At 47.1% G+C, this 20197-nt stretch overlaps 2 protein-coding genes across 11 annotated transcripts in view; one reads left to right on the forward strand and one right to left on the reverse strand.

Moving 5' to 3' along the window:
* The first annotated feature begins 683 nt into the window (after window positions 1-683).
* LOC140206711 (uncharacterized) overlaps window positions 684-20197 on the forward strand; it is a 63117-nt gene continuing 43603 nt past the window's right edge. The window contains exons 1-2 of the mRNA XM_072274881.1: window positions 684-744; window positions 7452-8983. Of these exons, the coding sequence (XP_072130982.1) occupies window positions 7860-8983 (1124 nt within the window). The 5' untranslated portion in view covers window positions 684-744; window positions 7452-7859. The remainder of the gene's footprint in view (window positions 745-7451; window positions 8984-20197) is intronic.
* The window catches only part of LOC140206716 (uncharacterized), a 46595-nt gene continuing 36023 nt past the window's right edge, over window positions 9626-20197 (reverse strand). For 9 of the 10 annotated variants that reach the window (XM_072274894.1, XM_072274893.1, XM_072274890.1 and 6 more), the window contains 2 exons: window positions 17114-17245; window positions 9626-10161 (listed from right to left, as the gene is read on the reverse strand). In XM_072274894.1, coding sequence (XP_072130995.1) covers window positions 9946-10161; window positions 17114-17245 — 348 coding nt within the window. In that variant the 3' untranslated portion in view covers window positions 9626-9945. Of the gene's footprint in view, window positions 10162-16276; window positions 16570-17113; window positions 17246-20197 lie in introns of those variants that run through there. The other variant, XM_072274889.1, reaches the window with a different exon arrangement.

Here is a 20197-nt window from a genome sequence, read left to right on the forward strand (position 1 = left end):
ACAATCAGGAAATCTCACCAGCATTCCGACTTTCCCAGGAGGATGAAAACGGATGGACTATGTATCGTACACGTATACTCAGGTCTTACAGCAGAAGTACAGCAGAGAGCATCGTAACATGTTGCATCACTACAAGGTACGGGAACGACATTGTGGTGAACAGGAAGGCTGTACGTCGGATAGTCAAACTGCCCAACACATCACCGGCACCAGCAGACCCCCATCAAGGACATATATACAGACTGGTGCCATAAAATGGCCAGTAATACCATGAAGGCTCCCTGTTCATTAACTGTTTGTTCCACTCCCATCAGGGAAGAGGCTACATAGCATCTGCACCAGGACCAGCAAACTGAAAAAATATTTAGGTTCCCCAAGCAATAAGACTGAGCAACGTCTCCACCCTCTAACTCACCCTTCACTACCCCCATCACCACCAATTTAACATTTCCTCTCAGTCACCGCATGTCCAGACACTCCTCTGCCTAGCGTCATTTCATGGATATACGATCAATGTATTAATCATCCGTATTGTGTGTTTTATAATTATTATTGTGGTATTTATCTGATTGTGTTTATTTTGCTGAAACTTTTAATGGCACCGTGATTACCCAGAAAGCTCTGCGTCACAATTATCGCCGTCGCCGAAGCACCGATGAAATGCGCAGGTGTCAAGGTTGATGTTTGTGCTCGAATGTCGCGCATGCGCGCAGTACAGTAAAGGCCTCGGAACATCGACCCCAGGTAAGAGACAGTTTGCTGGTGGGGTTTTCAACATCGAATTCGGGACAATTACTGTGAGTTCCGGACACCGTGACCCGCAATCCCGGGACAGTCCTGATCTCTTCCCTCTCTCTCTCAGCCCCACGACCCGTACACGGACCCCGGGGAGCTTCCGGCTGATGAGGGAATGGGAACCGATGGATCTCTCAGACAGAGCTGGGCTCCAGCTGTCTAAATGCAAGGATTGGGAACTCGGAGAAAGGGAACAAATCTTTTAAATCACCTTTGTTCTACCTGCTATCACAAACGAGAGAAAATCTGCAGATGCTGGAAATCCAAGCAACACACACGAATTGCTGGAGGAATTCTGCATTAGTACTCTTCCTTAGATGCTGCCTGGCCTGCTGAGTTCCTCCAGCTTTTTGTGTGTGTTGCTTCTTCTACCTGCTCTTGTTCTGGACTTTTCTACTCGTGAGAACACGTTTTGACCCACTCTCTCTGGGTACATAATTATATCAAACACTTTTGTCCTGGGCAACAAGTAGCTTTCACATCACAAATGTGCCGGACAGAGTACTGCCTTTCCCTTGATATTCATTGGCATTGCCATCAATAAGCTCAGCACCGTCAGACACCTGGGGGAAGGGTTCAGGGGAAATATTTATGTACAAAACAGAAACTGTGTGTATTGTGGCGATGTAAAAGTTGCTGGAAAATTTGCAAATGGGAGGAAGTGGACTGATATTTGGAAATCTGACTTTTAAAAGTGTCATTTAGCAAGCAAATCAGATATGGATGGTGTGCAAAAGCTGGAGTGAGAAAATTCTTCCTAACCCTCTACAGGCCTGCTACGTAGGTTGTGTGAGAATGCAGATGAACTTGATCAAATCCAGAGGATATCAAAGTTCTTATTGACAGTGATTTACTAGCTGTTAAAATGAGTACCTCTATTTAAAGTTCAGTGTGCACATATTGTTGTCACTGGGTAAAAATTGCACAGCACAAGATTTTTTGGCACACGGCTCATTACAAATTAGATGGGACATTGGTGGGAAGGTGGGGAGACTTCAAGTGTCCTTGACACCCTCACCTGCTAGGTGTGCATCCAGCTGCAGTTTGTAACCCTGCACGTTAGGGAGTTTGAGCTGGAAATGGATGAATTCCAGATCATTTGGGAGTTAGAGGGCGTGATGGATATGACATGAGGAGAGGTGAGTTACACCCAAGGTGCAGGACACAGGAAACTGGATGAGAGTCAGTAAGGGGAATGAGGTTAAATAGCCATCGCAGAGTACTCTTGTTGCTATCCCACACAACAACAGGTGGACCACTTTCGGAACTGTTAGGGGGGATTACCTAGCAGAGGAATTTCAAAGGGCTGATAGGGGCTTTGTTAGTTAGGGAATTAAAACTAGCAGAGGTCTAATATCCTAGTGGTGAGGCTTGCTAGCTAGTGCTAGTGTGTGGCAGGGGTTGGTGGTTAAATTAAAGTTGCAGGTGGGATTGGAGCCAGAATGGCAGAACAGATGGGTGGAAAGGGTGAATTGAAATGACTTATATCCTTAATATACATGAAGAGTAGAAATCTTTACATTACTTCTCCATCTAAATGTGCAATGTGTAATTTTTAGTAATTTATAATAAATAGTACAGTCATTATAACATAGAAATACAATTGCATCAGTAGGAATTAATCAGTCTGATGGCCTGGTGGAAGTAGCTGTCCAGGAGCCTGTTGGGCCTGGCTTTTATGCTGCAGTACCATTTTCTGGAGGGTAGCAGCTGGAACAGTTTGTGGTTGGGGTAAGTCGGATCCCCAATGATCCTTCGGGCCTTTATACGCACCTGTCTTTGTAAATGTCCTAAATAGTGGAAAGTTCGCATCTACAGATGCTCTGGGCTGTCTGCACCACTCTCTGCAGAGCCCTGCGATTGAGGGAAGTACAGATCCCATACCAGGCAGTGATGCAGCCGGTCAGGATGCTCTCAATTGTGTCCCTGTAGAAAATTCTTAGGATTTGGGACCCCATCCCAAACTTCTTCAAGCTTCTGAGGTGGAAGAGGTACACAGCCACATACCACACAGCCGGTGTGCACAGACCAGATGAGATCCTCGGTGATGTTCATGCCGAGGAACTTAAAGCTGTTTCCTCTCTCAACTCTGGATTCATTGATGTCTCCATTCCTTCTGTAGTCCACAACCAGTTCCTTTTTTTTGTGTGACATTGAGGGAGAGGTTGCTTTCTTGACACCCAGACAGATGTTGTTCAGACAAAGTCAGCAATCAAAAGGTTGAGCATGGTATGATGAATGTGCAGAGCTGTGTATATCACAATGCAAGAAGCATCGTAGGAAATCCAGATGAGCTTAGGACATAGAATAATGATATTGTAGCCATTACTGGGACTTGGTTGCATCCAACAGTCTGAGGGATTTAGAGGAACAAATTTGTAGAGAGATTGCAGACTATGCCAAGAAACATATGTTCATATAGTAAGTGATTTTAACTTTACAAATATTGACTGGGTCGTTCATACTGGAAAAAGACTACCTGGGGTAGAGTTTGTCAAATGTGTCCTTATCAACATGTAGAATTCCCAATGTAGAAGTGTGTAAAAAGCTATTAGGAAATGATCCAGGGCTAGTGACAAAAATTAGTGTATGGGAACACTTTGTATCTGGTGGTCATAATGCCATGAGATTCCAAGTAAATATGGAAAAAGAGAGGTCTGGACCATGGATTGAGATTCTAAATTGGGGATAGGTCAATTTTGATGGCATCAGAAAGGATCTGACAAGTGTGTTTTGGGAAAGGCTGTTTTCTATCAAAGGTGTACTTGGTAAGTGGGAGGCCTTCAGAAGTGGAATAGTGAAAGTGTAGAGTTTATATGAGCATGACAAAATAAAAGTTGAAAGGTAACTGGTGCAGGGATCCTTGGTTTTCAAGAGATATTGAGGCCCCGGAGATCTTGTTCCTCTAAATGCCTCGGACTGTTGGGTGCTACCAAGACTCGTTAATGACGGCAAATCATAAATCAATGTCCTGAGCATATCTGATTTTTTTTTTTAGTTGTCTTCTGTTGGTTTTAAAAACTTTCCAATAGCTTTTGTTGTATTATTTGCCCTCTCTTTGGCTTTTATGTTGATGTTGGCTTTGTCTTCTCATTTCAGCCACGGTTGTGTCCTCCTGCCTTTACAATGCTTCTACTTATTTGGGATGTATCTATCACTCAGCTCCCGAGTTGCTCCCAGAAACTCCAGCAATTGCTGCTCTGTCGTTATTCCTACCAGTTTCCCCTTCCAGTCAAGTTTGGCCAGCTTCTCTGTCATAGAAACATGGAGAAATTCTGTGCAGAAACAGGCCGTTTGTCCCCTCTAGACAATGATGATAACATTTAAGCTGTCTAATGCAACCACCTGCACCGGGACCATCACCCTCCATACCCTTACCATCAAGGTACCTATCCCAGCTTCACTTAAATGGTGAAATTCAGCTGGCATGAACCACTTGTGCTGGCATCTCATTCCACACTGTCACAACCATTTCAGTGAAGAGTTTTCCCACATATTCCCCTTAAATTTTCACCTTCACCACTTACCCATGACCTCTGGTTATAGTCCCACCCAACCTCAGTGGAAAAAACCTACTTGCATTTACCCTCGTAATTCTGTATACTTTGAAAAAACACTCAAAGCAATGTATAATTTCCTTGTTTATGTTCAGAGCTGTTTTTAGGTGTATAAGATGATGAGGGGCATTGATCATGTGGATAGCCAGAGACTTTTTTCCCAGGGCTGAAATGGCTAACACGAGGGGGCACAGTTTTAAGGTGCTTCGAAATGTGTACCGAGGGGATGTCACGGGTAAGTTTTTCCCACAGAGAATGGTGGGTAAGTGGAATGCACTGCCAGCAATGGTGGTAGAGACGGATACAATAGGATCTTTTAAGAGACTCTTCGATAGGTACATGGAGCTCATGAAAACAGAGGGCTTTGCGTTATGGAAATTCTAGGCAGTTTCTAGAGTAGGTTACGTGGTCGGCCCAACTTTGTGGCCTGAAGGCTCTGTAATATGTTGTAGATTTCTATGTTCTATGTTAAACAGCGAAACAACATTGGCTGTTCTCCAGTCCTCTGGTACCTCCCCCTGTCACCAAGGATGATTTAATTATCTCTGCTAGGGGCCTCGACAATTTCTGTACTTACCTCCCGTGGGGTCCAAGGGAGCGCCTTGTCATGCCCTGGAGATTTATCCACCCTAATCTGCCTCAGGATAGCAAACATCCCCTCTTCTTTAATCTGTACAGGGTCCACGATGTTAATGCCACTTTCCCACACTTCCATAGACTCTGTGTCCATCTCCTGAGTAAATAGAGATGATCTTCCCCGTCTGCTTTGGTTCCAAACACGGATTGCCATTCTGGTCTTTCGGAGGACTAACATTGTCCCTTGCAATACTTTTGCTCTTAATCTATCTCTGGAATCTGTTAGGATTATCCTATATTTTTTCTGTGAGGGCAATCTCATGCCTTCTTTTAGACATCCTGATTTATTTCTTATGTGTTCTCTTGCTTTTCTTATACTCCATAAGAACCTACCTGCCTCTCCCTGTTATGCAACTCCATTTTGTGCTTCACCAGGGTCTCAATATCTCTTGAAATCCAAGGTTCCCTACAGTTTCTATCTTTACCTTTTATTCTGACAAGCACATACCCGCTTTGTACTTTCAAAACTTCACCTTGAAGGCCTCCCATTTACCAAGCACACCTTTGTCATAAAGCAGCCTGTCCCAGTCCACAGTTGCCAGATCCTAGTGTCATAATTCCAGGGTTTGTTCCATGCCCTGAACACATCTGCCTTTCCTACGCTGCTCCCTGTATTGAAATATACAGGATTGAGCATATTCACTGCACCATGCTCAACTTTTTCATTCCTGACTTTGTCTGAGGACAGAACAACATCTGTCCCCACAACCCCTCCACTATCTGTTCTGTTATTCAGGCTCCCATTCACCCTGCAACTTTAGTTTAAACATCCCCCCCCTACCCCCACCTCTCGACATGCAGCTCTATCACCCCTTTGGCTTTCATCTCCCCGATCAATAAAAAGGAGTTGCATACCAGGTACAGGAAAATAGGAACAAATGGGATACTTATGAAGTTCGAGCCTCAGCTGTGGCAGCGTGTTTGTGTCTTTGAGCAAGGCACTTAACCACACATTGCTCTAGTGTCTGTGCGAGGAGTGGCGCCCCACACAGACTTCCAACCTGCGTCTTGTAAGGCATGAAAATGCCTGACGCAGGCCTGTCATGGTCTGAGTCGACGTTCCTTCCTTCCTTCCTATGAAGTACAGGAAATTCAAGTGAACACTTATGAAAGAAATAAAAGAAGGCATGAGGTTGCCCCAGCAGACAAGGTTTAGGAGACTCTTCAGGGATTCTGCAGACCTGTTAAGAGCAAAAACGTTGCAAGGGAAAAAAATAATCCTCTGGAAGATCAGAATGGTAATCCATATGAGGAGACAACATAGATGGGGGAGATTTTGTTTGCATCCGTATTTGCACCGGAGATGAACACAGTCTATAGAAGTGAGGCAAAGCAGCATCAACTTCATGGACCCTGTACAGATTACAGAGGTGGAGGTGTTTCCTGTCTTAAGGCAAATTACCATGGATAAATCCCCAGGGCCTGACAAGTTGTTCCCTGGGACCCTGTGGAAGACAAGTGAAGAAATTGTCGGGGCCCAAGCACAGATATATAAATCATCCTTAGTGACAGGTGAGGGACTGGAGGATTGGAGGACAGCCAATGTTGTTCCGCTGTTCAAGGCAGGCTCTGAAAGTAAACTAAGAAATTGTATGTTGGTGCGCTTGACATCAGTACTGGGAAAGTTATTGGAATGTATGTGCAGGAACCAGATATATAAGTATTTGGATAGATGTGGACTGATTAAGGATAGACAGCATGGCGTTGCACACGGTAGGTCATGTCTAACCAATCTTATAGAGTCTCTCAAGGAAGTTATCAGGAAAGTGGATGAAGGCAAGGCAGTGGATGTTGTCTACATGGACTTTAGCAAGGCACTTGACAGAGTCTCATATGGAAGGTTGGTCAAGAAGGTTCAGTCACTCAGCATTCAAGATGAGATAGTAAATTGGATGAGACACTGGCTTTGAGAGATGCCAGAGTGTGGTAGCAGATGGTTGCCTCTCTGACTGGAACCCTGTGACTTGTGGTGTGCCGCAGGGATCAGTGTTGGGTCTGTTGTTGTTTGTCATTTATATCAGTAATCTGGATGATAGTGTGGTTCACTGGATCAGCAAATTTGTGGATGGCACCAAGATTGGTGGTGTAGTGGACAGCGAGGAAGACTATCATGGCTTGTAGTGCAATCTCGACCTGCTGCAAAAATGGGTTGTGAAACCAAAAAATGGAATTTACTGCAGGCAAGTGTGGGGTGTTGCTTTTTGATAGGACATAGGCTGTACTCAGTGACTGGTAGGGCACTGAGGAGTGTTGCAGAAGAAAGGGGATCTGGGAATACAGGTCTATATTTCACTGAATGTAGTATCACAGTTAGATAGGGACAGAAGTTAGAAGATGATTTCTCCAACTTGCGTTGACCCTCACTGTGACAGTGTGATGTCAGATCACACCTTGGTGACTAAAGTGATCTGGTGTGAAATGTTGTCCTTCACCCACTGATGGATTTTGTAAATGTTTTTACAGGTTAAAAACGACAAGGAATCTATCTACAGGAATCTCGAACACAACACGCCAGTTTTTCTGTCTCTGTCCAGATATTTAAGAACTGTAGTAAGAGATTCACTCGATCATCCTTCCTACTCAGACTGTGGGGAGGGATTCACTCGCTCATCTGACCGACTGGCACACCCGTCACTTCACACAGGAGAGATCCCATTCATCTGCTCAGACACTGGGAATGGATTCAGTCCCTCATCTCAACTGACGGAATATCAGCAAGTTCACACTGGGACAAGGCCATTCACCTGTTCTGTGTGTGAGAAGGGATTCAGTCGGTCTTCCCACCTGTGGACACACCAGTCAGTTCACACTGGGCAGAGGCTGGTCATCTGCTGAATTTGTGGGGAAGGATTCACTCGGTCATCTGACCTGATGGCTCACCAGTCAGTTCACACCGAGGAGCGGCCGTTCACCTGCTCAGACTGCGGGAAGGGATTCACGTACTCATCTAAACTGAAGGGGCATCAGAGAGTTCACACTGGAGAGAGGCCATTCACCTGCTCAGACTGCGGGAAAGGATACACTTGGTTATCTGAACTGAAGGTACATCAGAGAGTTCACACCGGAGAGAGGCCATTCACCTGCTCAGACTGTGGGAAGGGATTCACTCGGTCATCCAAACTACTGGTACACAAGTCAGTTCACACAGGGGAGTGGCCGTTCACCTGCTTAGAATGTGGGAAGGGATTCTTTTGCTCATCTAATCTGAAGGTACATCAGCGAGTTCACACTGGAGAGAGGCCGTTCACCCGCTCAAACTGTGGGAAGGGATTCACTCGATCATCCCAGCTACAGAGTCATCAGCGAGTTCACACTGGGGAGAAGCCGTTCACCTGCTCAGACTGTGGGAAGAGATTCACTCGGTCATCCCACCTACAGAGTCATCAGCGAGTTCACACTGGGGAGAAGCCGTTCACCTGCTCAGACTGTGGGAAGGGATTCACTTGCTCATATGAACTGAAGGTACATCAGAGAGTTCACACTGGAGAGAGGCTGTTCACCTGCTCAGACTGTGGGAAGGGATTCACTCAGTCATCTCAACTGAAGGTACATCAGCGAGTTCACACCGGGGAGAGGCCGTTCACATGCTCAGACTGTGGGGAGGGATTCACTCAGTCATCCCACCTACAGAGACACCAGCGAGTTCACACTGGGGAGAAGCCGTTCACCTGCTCAGAATGTGGGAAGGGATTCACTGAGTCATCCAGCCTACAGAGACACCAGTCAGTTCACACTGGAGAGAGGCCGTTCACCTGCTCGGACTGTGGGAAGGGATTCACTCGGTCATATGAACTGAAGGTACATCAGAGAGTTCACACTGGAGAGAGGCCATTCACCTGCTCAGACTGTGGGAAGGGATTCACTCGGTCATCCCACGTACAGAGTCATCAGCGAGTTCACACTGGGGAGAAGCCGTTCACCTGCTCAGACTGTGGGAAGGGATTCACTGAGTCATCCAGCCTACAGAGACACCAGTCAGTTCACACTGGGGAGAGGCCATTCACCTACTAGACTGTGGGAAGGGATTCACTTCATCATTTCACCTACTGAGACACCAGCGAGTTCACACTGGGGAGAGGCCGTTCACCTGCTCAGTCTGTGGGAAGAGATTCTCTCGGTCATCCAGCCTACAGAGACACCAGCGAGTTCACACCGGGTCGAGGACGTTCACCTGCTCAGATATTGGGAAGAGATTCTCTCAGCCATCTCCACCAAATGTGCATCATTGAGTTCTCACTGGGGAAAGGCCATACACTGCTGTGAATGTTGGAAGGGATTTGCTCAGTAAACTAAACTTGTGACACACTACAGGGTTCACACTGGGGAGGAAGTTTCAATAAGCTGCATACCGGATATTTGTCCATCACCGTTGCTGAATGCAATTTCGAGAGTGACTGTTGGTGCTGAACTCTGCAATTATTGCTGCTGGTCACCACACCCAGTTCTGCACCATCATCACCCAGGGCATGCCCTTTTCTCACTGTTGCCATCAGGTGGGAGATACAGAAGCCTGAGGGCACACACTCAGTGATTCAGGAACAGCTTCTTCCCTTCTGCCATCCGATTCCTGAATGGACTTTGAAAGCTTTGGACACTTTTTTAATATGCAGCATTTGTGTTTTTACACATTTTAATAATGTATTCATTATGCATAATTGATTTACTTGTTTATTTACTATGTTCTAATTTATGTATTATATTATTATCTATGCCAAAATATGTATTGCATTGAACTGCTGCTGCTAAATCAACAAATTTCACTTAAAATGCCGGTGATAATAAACCTGAAACCTGAAACCCTGGTCACTGGGCATGGGAGGAGTTACTTCTGCTACACATTCACCTTTAATGGGACTGGAGTTTAATATTCTGGATCTGAGACAATAAATCAGTTCTATTGTAAACTCTGTCTCTGGTACTTAGTGAATTTATAACACACCCTGTGTACAGTAAAGAGTCAACTCAGGCCGGCTGGACCCTGCCAGTGATTCTGTTCCATGACAGTCCTTTTCAGTCCTCCCCTGTTGTTCCCCTCTCGCTCTCCCTGTGATGATGGGTTCCAAAAGTCTCCACTCTGTGGGTGAAGAGGTTCCCCTTGAATTTTCTGCAGACTGAAGAAGTCAAGTTGACTGCAGTTCTGTCTGAGATGTTCTTCACCACTCAAATCTCTGGGCTGAGGAAGAATGACATTGGTAGTTAACCTCCTTATTCATGGCTCATTTCCACATTATGGGTCATTTTCCCTGCTTCTGAAGTGTTTACATAGAATAACGTACAGCACCATACAGGCCCTTCAGCCTGCAAAGTTGTGCCAAACATGCCCCTACCTTAGAAATTACTAGGGTTACCCATAACTGTTTCTAAGCTCCATGTACCAATCCAAAAGTCTCTTAAAATACCCTATAGTGTCCGCCTCCCCCACTGTTGCCGGCAGCCCATTTCATGCACTCACCACTCTCTGCGTACAAATCTTACCCCCAACGTCTCCTCTGTACCGACTCCCAAGCTTTATACCTACTCCCTGTGCCCTCTTGTGGCAGCCATTTCAGGCCTGGGGAAAAGCCCATGACTATCCACACAATCAATGGCTCTCATCATCTTTTACACCTCTATCAGGTCACCTCTCATCTTCCTTCGCTCTGAGGAGAAAAGGCTGAGTTCAGTCAACCTGTTTTCATAAGGCATGCTCCCCAATCCAGGCGACATCCCTGTAAATCTCCTCTGCACCCTTTCTTTTGTTTCCACATCCTTCCTGTAGTGAGGTGACCAGAACTGAGCACAGTACTCCAAGTGGGTTTTGACCAAGGTCCAATATAGCTGCAACATTACCTCTCGGCTCTGAAATTCAATTCCACGATTGATGAAGGCCAATACACCGTATGCCTTCTTAACCACAGAGTCCACCTGTGCAGCTGCTTTGAGCGTCCTATTGACTTGGACCCCAAGATCCCTCTGATCCTCCACAATGCCAAGAGTCTTACCATTGATACTACATTCTGTCATCATATTTGACCTACCAAAATGAACCATTTCACACTTGTCTGGGTTGAACTCCATCTGCCACCTCTCAGCCCAGTTTTGCATCCTATCAATGTCCCACTGTAACCTCTGACAGGCCTCCACACTCTCCACAACACCCCCAACCTCTGTGTCATCAGCAAACTTACTAACCCACCCCTTCAATTCCTCATCCAGGTTACTTCTAAAAATCACGAAGAGTAAGGGTGTGAACAGATAACTGAGGCACACAGCTGGGCAACGACCTCCTGGTTGTGCCCAGCTGGGGATCAGCATTTCTGGATTTGGTGTTGTGCAATAAACGGAATGAGATCACCTAAGGTAAAAGAACCCTGAGGGGAAAGCGATCATAATATAACAGAATTCATCCTGAAATTTGTGAGGGAGAAGCTAAGGTGAGATGTATCAGTACAACTGTGGAATAAGGACAATTACAGAGGCATGAGAGAGGAACTGGCCAAATTTGATAGGGAGAAAAACACTGGCAGGGATGACGACAAAGCATCAATGGCTGTAATTACGGGAAGCAATTCTGAAGACACAGGATATATACGTTCCGAAAAGGAAGAACTATTCTAAAGACAACATCATACAACCACGGCTGATGAGAAGGCAAAGCCAACGTAAAAGCCAAAGGGAGGGCAGATAACAGAGCAAAAACTGGTGGGAAGTTAGATGATTGGGAAACTTTTCTATACCAACAAGAGGCAACTAAAAAAGTAATTAAGAAATGAAGGATGGAATATGAAGCTAGCTTATTACATTAAACATGATACCAAATGTTTCTTCAGATACATAAAGTGTAAAAGAGAGGCAAGAGTGGGTATCGAACCAGGGGAATCGATGCCTGGGGAGGGTGGGGTGAGTAGTAATTGGGGACAAGGAGATGGCGGGTGAACTGAATTAGTACTTCATATCAGTCTTCATTGTGGAAGCAACCAACGGAAAGGTGGAAGTCCAGATGTCCGTGGTCAGAAGTGTGTGAAGTTGCCATTACTCGAGAGAAGGTTCCTGGGAAACAGAAAAGGTCTGAAGGTAAATAGATACCTGGACCAGATGGTGTACATCCCAGATTTTTGCAAGAGGCAGCCGAAGAGATTGTGGAGCTATTAGTAATGATGTTTCAAGAATCAATGAAGTCTGATATGGTTGCGGAAGACTCCAAATTTGGAAATATCACTCTGCTATTCAAGAAGGGAGAGAAATAGAAGAACAGAAGTTTTAGGACAGTTAGTCTGACCTCATTGGTTGGGTAGATATTAGTGTCAGTTGTTCGGGATGTGTTCTCAGGGCACTTTGAGGCACATAATAAAATCGGCCTTCAGCATGTTTGCCTCAAGGGAAAATCTTGCCTGAACAGTGTGTTGAAATTGTTTGAATTTATTGAAGTGGTAATAGCAAGATAGACAAAGGAGAATCGGTTGATCATGTGAACCTGCAGTTTCACAGGGTGTTTCACAAGGTGCCACACATGAGGCTGGTTAACAAGTTATGAGCCCATGATATTACAGGTGTTGCATACCTCATGGGTGTCTTGTGACTGTCTTATGACCATGATGATACAATGATACAAAGATTGGAGGTGTAGTAGACAGTGAGGAAGGTTTTCGGAGCCTGCAGAGGGACTTGGACCAGATGGAAAAATGGGCTGAAAAATGGCAGATGGAGTTTAATACAGACAAGTGTGAGGTATTGCATGTTGGAAGGACAAACCAAGGTAGAACATACAGGGTTAATGGTAAGGCACTGAGGAGTGCAGTAGAACAGAGGGATCTGGGAATACAGATACAAAATTCCCTAAAAGTGGTGTCACAAGTAGATAGGGTCGTAAAGAGAGCTTTTGGTACATTGGCCTTTATTAATCAAAGTATTGAGTATAAGAGCTGGAATGTTATGATGAGGTTGTATAAGGCATTGGTGATGCCGAATCTGAAGTATTGTGTTCAGTTTTGGTCACCAAATTACAGGAAGGATATAAATAAGGTTGAAAGAGTGCAGAGAAGGTCTACAAGCATGTTGTCAGGACTTGAGAAACTCAGTTACAGAGAAAGGTTGAATAGGTTAGGATTTTATTCCCTGGAGCGTAGAAGAATGAGGGGAGATTTGATAAAGGTATATAAAATTATGATGGGTATAGATAGAGTGAATGCAAGCAGGCTTTTTCCACTGAGGCAAGGGGAGAAAAAAAAAACAGAGGACATGGGTTAAGGGTGAGGGGGGAAAAGTTTAAAGGGAACATTAGGGGGGGATTCTTCACACAGAGAGTGGTGGGAGTATGGAATGAGCTGCCAGATGAGGTGGTAAATGCGGGTTCTTTTTTAACATTTAAGAATAAATTGGGCAGATACATGGATGGGAGGTGTATGGAGGGATATGGTCCGTGTGCAGGTCAGTGGGACTAGGCAGAAAATGGTTCGGCACAGCCAAGAAGGGCCAAAAGGCCTGTTTCTGTGCTGTAGTTTCTATGGTTCTATGATGTAATTAATAATGTGATGAGCATGATGTAATCGTCTTGTGGAGGTCACATGATGTAATTTTCCCACCGATGTGAGGTCACCTGATGACATGTTCTCACCAGGTATATAAAGAGAGACCTCTGGTGCGATGTAGTTAGTTTTTCCAGTTGAGTTTTAAGTTTAGTTTGTTATTTAATTCGTCAGATATTCTGTTATGCTGCATATTCGTTTAGTTTCCCTCTAAAGTGGAGTTCTATTTTCTATTGTTAGTAGTATTGGAGAGTGAAGACCTTACTAAAATACAGGAACTCACAGAGTTAAGTAAAGCTGATGTCGTTCGGCTATATTGGAGAGGATCGACATTTATTGAATCTTTGTTCAAGAAATAGTGACCTGCATCTGACATATCCTCTGCTAAAGCAGGAAGAATTGTGCAGTAACTATTCTCCAGAGGAAAAGGTCAGTTCCTTTAAACCATTTTATTTCCGTCGCCGTGAATCCTGCGGACAAGGCAGGTTCCGGCTGGGATCAGCAGTAATGTCACGTCCTCGAGGAATTCTTCACTTTCGGAAAGTCTCTCCTAACTGACTGTATAAATCTCTCGGACTTTTGAATTTACCATTCTAAGAACTGGGTTCGAATTTACCACTTTAAGAACTGTTTTCGCATTTACCCTTTTAAGAACTGTTTCAGAGTTGCCGTAGATCAGTTAACTTCCGATTAAGTTAGTCGTTTAAATACATTTCGCTACTTTTGAGCAGAGATTAATAAATGTTTGTTTGTTTTTATAAAACCTGACTCAATTCTATATTCATTGTTACCGGTCACTTGACATGGGAAAGATTATTGCATGGATAAAACAGTGGCTGATTGGCAGATGCAAAGGATAGTAATAACGGGGATGTTTTCTGGTTGGCTGCCGGTGACTAGCAATGTTCCACAGGACTTGGATGACAGAATTAATAGCTGTATTGCAAAGTTTGCCGATCATATCAAGAGAGCTGAAGGGCCAGGTAGTTTTGAGGAATCAGAGAGGCTATAGAGGACTTCGGCGTTTAGAGGAAAGGGCGTAAATGAAGCAGATGGAATACCGTGTCCCGAAGTGTATAGCCATGCACATTCGGGAAAGAAATACCGAAAACACTATTTTCCAAATAGTCTAAACTTGGCGGCACTTGTGCAGGATTCCTTAAAGGATAATTTGTAGGTTGAGTCGGTGGTGAGGAAGCCACCAAGTCCTAGCCCAGATCCTGAGTCCCAGCCTAGTCCAGGGCCTGACTCCTTGTGTTGTCATGGTCTGGTCCGTGAAGTCCGCATTCCGGTTCACGGTCCGGTCCGTGGACTCAGGACTCTGGGTCTTCCAGCTGTCCCTTGTTTGGTTGAGTTAATCATGGGCACCTGATTCCCATCTTTCAGCTTGGAATATAAGTAGCCTTGGGGTTGAGTATGAGCTGCTGGTTTGTCTCGTTAGTCCCCTTTGGAGCAACCTGCTGATGGAAGGCTAGTGAAACCATCCGTGATCTCTAGGCCTGGTTGGAGGACCAACGCTTCATTTATCCTTGTTGCCACTTGTCAGAGCAGTCATCGTGGTATGGATTGGCCGTTTCTGTAGCCAGCCAAGGTTGCTGACTGCCACGAGACTCAGAGCCACCCCAGATTGAGCTCTTTTCCTGTCCTTGCCTCTGTTGAGTAAGCCAGGCCGTAATTGCCGTTACCCTGTGGTTGGTTCTGTCCCTTCCTGTACCTTGTCTCCATTGGGTAAGCAGGCCATTTGCCGTTACCCTGTGGTTGGTTCTGTCCCTTCCTGTAACTTGTCTCCATTGGGTAAGCAGGCCATTTGCCGTTACACTGCGGTTGGGTCGGCCCCTTCCTGTCCTTACGTCCGTGGGGTGAAGTTCCGTGTCCTGCCCAGGAGTTCCATGTCCTGCCCAGGAGAAGGTCCAAGAATCCAGGCCTCGAAGATCACAACCCAAGCTCCAAGAACACAAGCCTCGAAGATCCCAAGCCAAGCTCCAAGAAAACAAGCCTCGAAGACCTAAGACCCCAGCCTGCATCAAAGCTCAGGGCCCAGGACCCCAGCCTGCAGCCAAGCTCAGGGCCCAGGACCCCAGCCTGCAGCCAAGCTCAGGGCCCAGGACCCCAGCCTGCAGCCAAGCTCAGGGCCCAGGACCCCAGCCTGCAGCCAAGCTCAGGGCCCAGGACCCCAGCCTGCAGCCAAGCTCAGGGCCCAGGACCCCAGCCTGCAGCCAAGCTCAGGGCCCAGGACCCCAGCCTGCAGCCAAGCTCAGGGCCCAGGACCCCAGCCTGCAGCCCTCAGGGCCCAGGACCCCAGCCTGCAGCCAAGCTCAGGGCCCAGGACCCCAGCCTGCAGCCAGGCTCAGGACCCAGGGCCCCAGCCTGCAGCCAAGCTCAAGGCCCAGGACCCCAGCCTGCAGCCAAGCTCAGGGCCCAGGACCCCAACCTACAGCCAAGCTCAGGGCCCAGGACCCCAGCCTGCAGCCAAGCTCAGGGCCCAGGACCCCAGCCTGCAGCCAAGCTCAAGGTCCAGGACCCCAGCCTGCAGCCAAGCTCAAGGCCCAGGGCCCCAGCCTGCAGCCAAGCTCAAGGCCCAGGACCCCAGCCTGCAGCCAAGCTCAAGGCCCAGGACCCCAGCCTGCAGCCAAGCTCAAGGCCCAGGACCCCAGCCTGCAGCCAAGCTCAAGGTCCAGGACCCCAGCCTGCAGCCAAGCTCAAGGCCCAGGACCCCAGCCTGTCTCCCAGCTCAGGCCTGTAGACCCCAGCCTCGTCTTGCTCTGAAGCCATGTCATGTCCTTGCCTGGTTCTGGAGTCTGAGCCCGAGGCAAGACCCAGGTTCTGGGTCTTTGTCCAGTCTTGTGCTCGGAATCGAAGCCTTGTCTCCTAGTCCATGGTTTCTAGTCCTGGTCCCACTTTCTTAAACCCAAGTCTGCATTCTTGTCCCTGCTTCTTGCCTGTATCCTGTCACGTCCCTAATCTAATTGAGTCCTGTTCCTTGTACTTCAGTGTCTGTGTCTTCCATTTACGTCCGTTCCGAACGCCCCCGTTGTGACATGTCCAGTGCGCTTATTCCCGCTTCCGTTTTGCTCTTCCTGTAACGAGTAATGGAGTCAATTTTGTTAACCCTACTACAAAACGTGTTTGTGACCTGTATTTGGGTCCGCCCCGGTTCCCCCATTATGACAGAAGGCAGGCAAGTCTCCCGGACAGATAGTGTACATTCAAGGGTTTAGAAACAATTAGCTGAAGAGTTTGTGCAGACATTCGGGTCATAGAGCAGTACAGCACAGAGTAATGCCATACGGCCAGTCTAGTCTGTGCCAACCCATCAATCTGCCGAATTCCAGCAACTTCCACCGTGACCATATCCCCCATACCCCTCTCATCCATGAACCCATCCAAACTTCTCTTAAATGTTGAAATCCAACCGGCCACTTGCTCTTGCAGCCCATTCCACAATATCACCCGCTCTGAGCGAAGGAGCTCCCCCTCATTTCTTAAAGAATGAGCCATGATCTTTGAAGAATCACTAGATTTGGGAATGGTTATGGTGGACTAGAAAGTTGCAAATGCCACTCCATTCTTTAAGAGGGGAGGGAGGCATAAGAAATGAAATTACAGGACAGTTAGTCTGACCTCAGTAGTTGGGAAGATGTTGGAGTCCATTAACGATGAGGTTTCAGGGTACTTGGAGCGGATGATAAAGTACAGCCAAAGTCGGCATGGTTTTCCTCGGGAGAAATATTCCCAGATAAATCTGTTGGAATTCTGTGGTGAAATAAGAACAGCGGTGAATGTTGTTTGTTTGGATTTTCAGATGGTCTTTAACAAACAAGGTGCTGCACCTGAGGCTGATTAACAAGGCCACAGCTCATGGTATTTGGTGTTTTTGTGCCTGTTCCCGCTGGAGCTTAGAGGGGGAGTTCCCGAATACTGAAAAGCCGAGATAGGGAGGATGTGGACAGGATGTTTCCCTTAAGGCAGAACCCAGGACCGGGGGCACACCCCCAAACTACAGGGAAATCAATTCAGAAGGGAGATGAGGAGGAAGTCTTGTGGTAATATGTTTATTCAACACGGCCGTGACTGATCTATGCTTCTGTGCCCATTCCCCCTCTATCTCCACCTCAAATGTACCCAGACACCCGCCTTCACGCCCTCGGGGCAGCGAATCTTAAGAAAAACCTACACTCAACTCAGCTAGGTAGATAGATAAACACGTCACTGATCCTAAAAGAAATTACAAGGAAGATTTAGAATTCCAATAATTTCCATACATCTCAATTTAAAATGAGCAGCCCTTTTCGATTCCTGTCCGCTTCTCTCCCACTGATCAACAGAGGTATCAAATCGCCCGTCTCTTTACTTCGCTTATCTCCACCGTCTCAATCCCTGGTTTCTATCTCAGTTTAACTCCCCATCATCCTTCCATCCCATATTCCCTCCAATCTCTCTCCTCTGTCATTCCCTCCAACGCCACTCTCTGCCCCCTCACTCGCTCCCCATGTATTTCTCACCCACGTCCATTTCACTTCCCGCCATTCTCTCCGCTCACTGGTTGTTTCCGCCGTCTCTCTCCCCTCTGTTTCTCGCCTCGGACACTTCCCTCCCAACTCTCCTCAGTCTGTCCCGTTCACTCTCCCTCCACCAGTCTCCCTCTTCCTCTTGGTTCTCTCTCCCTCAGTGTCTGCTTCATCCGACTCCGAATGTCAGTGAGTTCCGATGTCCAGACAGAACACCAAGGCTGGTTGCCTTGTCGACAATTGTGTCTCTGTCACCATCGCACATTGTGACGTGGGATGGGGTGCTATCCTGGTGTGAACACGGGCCGAGATTCAGTGTAAGTCTGTCATGGTTGGGGGGCGGGGGGCAGCGGGTGATGATGGTGGTGCTTTGGAGACAGAAAGGGGAGAAGTGAGAGTGATAGAAAGTTAAGGTGAGCGGAGTAAGAGAGGGAGGTGAGGGAGACGGAATGGGTGTAAAAGTGTGAGCGGAGAGGAGGAGAGGAGGAAGGGGAGAGTAAGAGAAGATGGAGGAGAGAAACAGGATGGTGTGCTGAGGAGTGAGAGGAGGGTGAAGGGTAGGGAGGAAAGGAGTGACAGATAAAGTGAGCTCACTATGGAGAGAGGAGGTAGCGAGATGTTGAGGGAGCTGAGGACACTCAGACACAGTGTTGGGGGAGTTCCACTCCCTCTGTCCCACTCACAGTCAATCATCTAAGGATATATATCCATCAACGAAAGCAGGATCCAACACGGTGCGAGCATGTGCTATTCTGAACTGAAATGAAAGCTTAAACCAGAAATATGAAGAAACTATCACAATAAAACAGTGATTACCTCTGGGGGTAATGACGTGTCCGAAGATGCCTTTAGGAGCAAATAACGATCACCGGGCGGGGGGCGGGCGTTCAGGATTATTGGTGGAGCGGTCAGCGACCCCCCCCCTCCCAACTTGAGGCATCAGACCTGACCGACCTTTAGTAGAGCAGGCACTTCCAAAACAGGATGTGGCGCTGAGACACAGGAAGAAGCAAAGCACTGCAGGCCTTGAGCCGTCATCGGCAACCTCTCTTCAATCTCGGCCGACCTTACCAACCTCACAGAAACGCGGGTGCTCGACGGTTCCCCTTGACTCGCGGCACTAGGGGTGAAATAGGCTGGGAAACACTGCTACAGAAGGAAGAGTTAGACAATAGATGAGCATAAACGTCCGTGGATGAGATCCCCACGATGTGAGCAAACGAGAAGAGCGTCCAACGTCAGGCTGAAAGCTGGAGTCCTCTTCCCAGAAACTGAGTGGTTCCTTGTGTCAATACAGGACCGGGCAGATGACACAAAAATAACAAAACTGCACATTAAAAGTCTAACAAGTTCAAGACGAAGTGTGTTGTGCCTCTCTCACAAACGCTTATTTATGGGGTAACTCAGTCCAAGTTCAGAGAGCAGCTCATTAGCGCGGCGAAATACCCACTCACGTCAATTGTTCAACTACTTAATAAACAAAAGAACTAATCTTCTCAGAGGGGGTTGTGGTGATTTCCATCTTGACACTGCAGAACTGACACGGGAGAATATGGTAGCGGGGAGAGTAAAACTGTTTTAAAGCCCGAGAGAGGCAAAACACAGGAAAATACACATTCACACCTTCAGACCGCGACATACACCTCCAACCAATTATTGAACTCACCCTACTTTTTATGTTTATTTCCCCACCATATTCCGGCTCCTGTAACCGCCACAACCCTTTCGGTAATGATAAAGCGGGAGAGGATCCGGGGACATTCAAGTCCTAATCGGCAAAATTGCACCTGGCAGCGGACCCAGATGCAAGACACAGACACTGCAGTTCTAGGAACAGGACTAGGTTTGTCAAGAAAGCTAGGGGAGTCAGGAAGGAACGAAGCAGGACATGGACACAGACCCTGGACGAGGCAAGGACACCGCGCCTGGGCTAGGACTAAGACTAGGAAAGCGGGACCAGGACAAGGAACTTGGAACTAGGAGCCTGGGCTAGGACTCCCGAGCCAGAGACTGGACAGGGACAAGGAACCTAGGTCTTGAATCGGGCTTGGACCCCGGATCTCGGCGAGGACGAGACGTGGCTACAGGACTGGACGTGGAACTCTTGCACAGGACGAGGCACATGGACAAGACGAGAACACAAAGTCTTGACTTGGACAGGACGAGGTTCTTGGACTAGACGAGGTACTCCAGGGAA

Source organism: Mobula birostris, chromosome 13 (genome assembly GCF_030028105.1).
Source record: "Mobula birostris isolate sMobBir1 chromosome 13, sMobBir1.hap1, whole genome shotgun sequence".
Classification (NCBI taxonomy): Eukaryota; Metazoa; Chordata; class Chondrichthyes; order Myliobatiformes; family Myliobatidae; genus Mobula; species Mobula birostris.